Here is a 6,000-nt window from a genome sequence, read left to right as displayed (position 1 = left end):
ATTTACTGCCCAGATGAGCAGTAAAAAGAGGATCTCAGAAAAAAATGGCTTTTGCTTTAATCCGAAAATGTTGGCAGGTGGGTGGCTCTCAAGTCATGCTCCTCACTTTATTTCAAGCAGACTTGCTGTTAAACTAACTCAACAGAAGTATGCGAGAAACCTCTCATCACAGTTGGTCAATCAACCAAAAATGAGGATAACAGCACAGATACTCAGACTGGCTTGTAGGTCAGACAGCTGATTATAGGATTTTCCCATCACCGAGGTAGATAAAACCTTTTGCAACACCAGGACTGATGCACTAATTGTGCTCTAAGATCCGATGAGCCCACAGGGGTATTTTACAGCTCCAGCTTTGTGTATACATGATGTTACATTCTTTGACATGTCTGGAAAGGTGGATCCAAGCAAAATCCTATGGATGGGTAGGGAAATCTGGAATTAGAGCTGAATCCATTCTGCGGGAATAGAGCAGATCTTGTAGGAAGCTGCGCTTAATTTTATTTCTTCACTTTTAGATGTGGAATACTTTTTCCCTGTTTCTAGAAGTACCTCGTGTGGGGTTTCAGGTGGCTTCAAAGGAGGAGGTGCAAAGAGGGAAGGGAGAGATAGAAGTCTCTGGCATGCCCTGCCCTTCCTCACTTTCTTGCCTGCCTCAGTTTTCCTCTCCTCAGGTCCCAGCTGGGGTCTGTAACTGGGAGGGTGGATGGGGCTTTCCTGTAGCTCGGCAGCTACGGCAGCCACGCATCCATGCAGGGCTCAGCTGTGTCCCTGGCACCCAGGGGCAGCAGCTCCCTGCAGACCTGCTCTGGCCCACTGATGTCCACCAGTGCCTGCCTGCCTGTGGGCACAGCCGAGCCCTGTGGCCATGATCCCAGGTGAGACCTGCCCAGCGCCCAGGGCTAATGAATTCACCCTTCTTGGACACGTGCAGCTGGAGAGGGTCCCGTGGGCTCAGTCACATCAGTATCCCAGGGATCCTGTCCATGCAGGAGGGCAACAAAGCCTCTGGCCACAACATCCCTAAAAACCCCACTGCCCCCGCCATCCCCCTCCATGTATGCCACAGCCCATTTGTCAGGCAAGGGCTTTTAGAGGGGGTGCTAGAGGGGGTGGGAGGAGGGTCTCTGGGGACGTTGTGGAGTTCCATCTGGGGACAACCTGCAAGGCGTCTGTGCCCCAGGGGCCAAGAGGGGAGCACCAGAGGCTGCAGGCGGCTTGTTCTTGACTCCCAGGCACGCCCGTGGAGAGAGCGTTGCAGAGCCGCTGCTGCCGTTACAGCTCTCCTGCCAGCTCCACTCCTCCCGATGCCATTCCTACCTCCAGGATTTTTCCCTGACTCACAGCATCACCATCCGAAAGTCTCCCTGGAGGAAGGTATCTGCCTGCTGGTTCGTCTCTTTATCCTTTGCCTCATCCGCGGGAGAAGGGAGAAAAAAAGCCATAAGCAATCAACCCGCCTGCTTCTTTTTCTTTTTCTTTTTTTTTTTTTTTTTTAATTCACCCCCTCCTGCTCTCTTCCTCTTGTAAAGGGGGGTAAAATTCCCTTTTCAGAGGAGCTTTTCTAGGTCCATGCATGGACGGCAGCAAATTGGAAGAGGTGAGCAGCCGGCAGAAGATGTGAGAGCTGGAAGGGCCGTGCCGTGGGAGTGGTCCTCGCTTTGTGTGCAGTGAGCGTGCAGCCTCCCACTCTGGGTGCATCTTTTTTTGGATGCTGTGCAGTTCCCTGTGTGAAATGCTTTTTTGGTTAAAAGAAGAAGAGATGTCACATCAGGAGCTCACCCAGCGACTGACTACGGTTATCACCCATGTGGGTAAGACATGTTTATTTTTCTTCTCACTACATTTGTGTAGATTTGGGGACTCTATTCTCCCAGGAGATGCTGATGCTCTGTACAGGCAGGAAGCCTTTGTGTGACAATATCACACCTGTGTGTGAAATAGGAGCCATCAGCAGACTGCAAAACCATGGCTTTGGGCAATTAGACAGCCTTTTATTGATGGTTTGGTTTGTTTTTCAAGCATGCAGTTCTCTCAAAAGCAGAAACAGTAAGAGCAGAGAGTGTCCTACCTGTGAACTGATCTGTGTAAAATACCCAAGCACAGTCCTTCTTGCAGGGAGGTGGTGGAGAAAAGGGAATGGTGGAAGGATGCTAGAGGAACAGCAGTGCTAATATGCTTTGCATTTGCTTGTGATACTGGAATAGCAGCCCATTCTCAGAGAGCCTTTTTTTATTGCCATTGCTGTTTCAAGGGTTCTGGAAGGTGCTAGGACAGGATCTCAAAAGCTAGTCTCCATGTCAGGCTTGATTTTACTATTTGCTAACCTTCAAATGCTAGTGAATACAGGTAGGGCCCTATACTAGGCACTGGCATCCTTGTAAGTCTAAGCTGGCTACCCACTTGCTGGCATTGGTGACCAAACTACAAGGAACAAATAACCTGAAACTAGCAAGAGAGTAGGAGATTCTGGTGATTAAAATATCAACTGAGAAAAGCTTTGGGGACCCTTTTTTCTTACATATGATTGAATTAAAGAGATTGTGGCTGTATTGCATCATGTAAAGAGCACATTTTTAGTTGAATTGTATGGGAGCAAATTTTATAGCTGTCAGTGTTTATAATGGATTGTGTGTTGTGAATGACAAAGATGTTGTATAGGTTCCTGAAATGCCATTGCCATTGATTTTTCTCAATCTGTATATGAAACAGAGTGCTACCAAAATCTGGCTTTTGGAGAATATATAATTAAGATTTTAGACCAAAATTCTGCTTGTGTTTGATATTAGCTGTAGCAGCTGAACTGAGAAAGCAACTGCAATGGGTAGCTTGCCTAAAGAAATAGTGCAAAAGCGTATTTAAATTGAATAAAATACTTAAGACCAGAACCCATCTCTCCAAGCTCTTCTTCAGGGGTCAGTCTTGGTGCTTCTGGTAACCTCAGCAGGGGCTTGGTATAGAAGAGACTGTGATTGCCAGGAGAGCTTGCAGCGTCAGCCTCTTCGACCCAGTGATGCCAACATGAGTTGCTTTGCAACTGTACAAATTCACATTGACACAAAGTCACGTGAATTCACATTTTTATTATGAAGATTTGGGATTCAATATAAGGCACATTTAATTTTTTTAGGAAGAGTATTTCAGTGTAGCCAAAGAGATTTGTGCATCTCCTGGTTTTCCAGTTAGAGTCAATACAGGTCCCTATCATCCATATTGAGGACCCTCCTTGAAGTCAGGAGGGATTTTTTTAGAGGTAACATAGCACTAGGTTAGCATTTGGCAACGTAGGAAATCATTCTGGACACTAGAAAGACATTAATGAATCTTTCCCCTGTCCCCTGACTAACAGAGAGGTTTCTGGGTCATGTGGCTGAGGATAGTCTCCCTGGTTTCCTGGAGGTCAACCAGCAGGTCAGTCCTAGAGAGAGGAATGAAGCTGACAGATCTTGTCTTTTTTTTCCCATTTCACACTGAGGCAAGAACCTATTTCATCAGCTTCCAACAGGGAAGGACAATCCCACCATTTCCCTAGCCATTCAAGACCTAGAAATCAGACCCTACTTGTGGAATCTGCCTGCCTTTTTGTAGACGGTGCTCATTTTTTGTCAAATCATGTAACTAGAAAAAGCAGCTGTACAAAAATGGAAGCAAGTAATGTTAGAAAAAAATCTTATTGGCTGAAGGAAGAACATTTCTTCCAAACCCACTGCTGATGTACCATGTTTATGAATCGCGCCTTGTAACATGAGTTGCCTTAACAGAATGAGCAGTAGCTTATTGAAACAGTAATTCCTGGGCAGCTGCAGTGGTCTCTTGAAAGTTCAGTGGGAATCTTTATAGCTCAAACAAATGACAGGGCTCTCATCCTTAGCAAACTGACGATGAACATACTTTGTAGTCTTTACTATTTTTACAGCATCTCTCACCCTCATATTACCACTTGGACTGATGGCATTCAACCTGTCTAGAATGTAGCCAACTCTTGGTTGTGGGCACAGCTCTCAGTGCACCCGGTAGTAAGAAGGAAGAAACTTATTCACAAAATTTGCAAAGAGCCAAACAAGAACTTTATGGGACCATTAAAAAGAAAGACCTATATATTTGCAGTAAAACCTTTACAGGATCATTTTGGTCTGTGTGAAGTAGGTGACACACCAGTTTATTTTTAATGTGTCAATGACAGTGTCACAAACACAGTTAATTGCCTGGGGCTCAACTTATCTGACCTGGGCAGAAGCTTTGATCCCTCATTAGCTGACTCATGTTGTGTTAGACAGTTCATGTGCTTGTAAAAAAAGCCTCTTATCCCGCTACATACTTCATATGTATAGCTACCTGCCTCACCCAGGTTAAAATGAAAGCATTGAAGTTATTTACCTACTCCACAGTAGCTGTCTTAACTTAGTACTTTTCTAGTACCACGCACCCTGCCCTGTAGCACATCTTTACACAGTGTCAAACAATAGAGGACCAAATTAGATCTCTTAAATAGCCCAGTGCTCCCTCTGCCTCCCTGGGATTATTCCTGCTTGCCCTGATGTGGGTGAGGCGATGGGGCCACCAGAGGTGTGTAGGACAGGAGTAGTTCGTAAATGCTAGCAGGCATTTCTGCTTGCTATCCAAGATTTAGCACAAAATATTTCCCAATCCTGTTACAAAAACTGCGTCAAGATTCTTTTTTTAATTTAACCTACTTTCATTAAATTTGATTGTTGGGAGGTGTTGGGGAAACACTCATCTGTTTTGAAAAAAGCGTGTCCTTTGGGTAGGTGGGCAAGTGGCAGCTCTTCTGTGATGGGCAGGGAAGAAGGTTTGCTGGGTGACACGCCTGGTGCTGACAGCAAGATTGTCTGCATGTGGGAATGGTACAGCTCTCCCAGCTTGCAAAGCCCACCAGAATACACTTTTGTGCACTCACTACCCACCCACACGTGGCAGTTGGTTCCCACAAGTCTGATGCTAGCTTTGCTATGTGTGGGCAATGTGCTGGGCACAGTTACGCACACAAGCACCTCCACCCAGTGCCCCATTTTCCACAGATTTTTATTCTTGAAGTGATTTTATAATAAGATGAAGCTGCCAAAACCGACGTCAGCTGTCTCAAAAGGAAACGTCAGAACTTGGGTCCTCTCTGCCACCAGTAAAGATTTCCGCAGCACATTAGAGGCAGGGTTTTCTTAGAGGCTCCCCTTAACTTCCAATTAAGTTGTAAGAGCTCCTCACATCTTCAAATGACAACTGGGTCCAGATGAGCTGTCTGTCAGCGTTCCTGGTAGGGGAGACACTGATGTGAAATTGCAGATAGCAGCCCACTGCACAAATTATATATACAAGAAAAAACCCACACATTCATGTCAGCTTTCATCTGGTTTTACACACTCTTATTTGCCCAATCTCCCATTTTATGAAGAGAAAAAAGAATTTAAACAACTTGAGGGAGATGAAAAGGAAAGTCAGTGGCAGAACTTGGTTTAGGATGGACATCTCAGGGCTTAACACAATCAAAATTCCTAGCTGTTAACCATGGTGGGTCAATTCCTACCACCCTTGGCTTAGCCACCAGCCCCGAGGAGTAGTGTAAAATATCTGTGTGCGTGAAGAGAGGCTGTGCTGCAATTTGGGACAGGAAGTGAAGGATGATACTGCATCCACTTGACTGTTCGAGAGGAATTTAGGTCAGCAGAATGGAATAACCCGAGCTGGCTCTTGTCCAAGGCCAATGGCTTAGCATCACAAGTCACAGAATCTGTTTTATGCCGCAAAGCCACAAATAATCTAATATGTCACAGCTGGATAAAGGATTGCAATGTTTCTGATCTGTCTGTGTGCAGCAAGGACACTAAAAATAGATTTTTTTAAGAAATTAGCTTTCAAGGTACCATATCAAATAGGCCTTCTGCTACTTCTATGCAAAGGCTTAAATCAAGGCAATGGAAATTCCCCTGCTTGCAACAGAAAATTCTTCCCTTTGTTTTAGAGCATTCATGCATTTCAGGAACT

The 6,000-nt window shown here is 45.2% G+C and overlaps 1 protein-coding gene across 3 annotated transcripts in view; it reads left to right on the top strand.

The window, feature by feature from the left end:
* Nucleotides 1–1,217: 1,217 nt before the first annotated feature.
* MCF2L2 (MCF.2 cell line derived transforming sequence-like 2) overlaps nt 1,218–6,000 on the top strand; it is a 177,734-nt gene continuing 172,951 nt past the window's right edge. The window contains exons 1-2 of one of the 3 annotated variants that reach the window (XM_063339026.1): nt 1,218–1,377; nt 1,533–1,814. In XM_063339026.1, coding sequence (XP_063195096.1) covers nt 1,712–1,814 — 103 coding nt within the window. In that variant the 5' untranslated portion in view covers nt 1,218–1,377; nt 1,533–1,711. The other 2 variants (XM_063339027.1, XM_063339031.1) reach the window with 2 other exon arrangements.

This window comes from Chroicocephalus ridibundus, chromosome 6 (genome assembly GCF_963924245.1).
Source record: "Chroicocephalus ridibundus chromosome 6, bChrRid1.1, whole genome shotgun sequence".
Lineage (NCBI taxonomy): Eukaryota > Metazoa > Chordata > Aves > Charadriiformes > Laridae > Chroicocephalus > Chroicocephalus ridibundus.
This window is presented reverse-complemented; position numbering and strand designations above follow the sequence as displayed.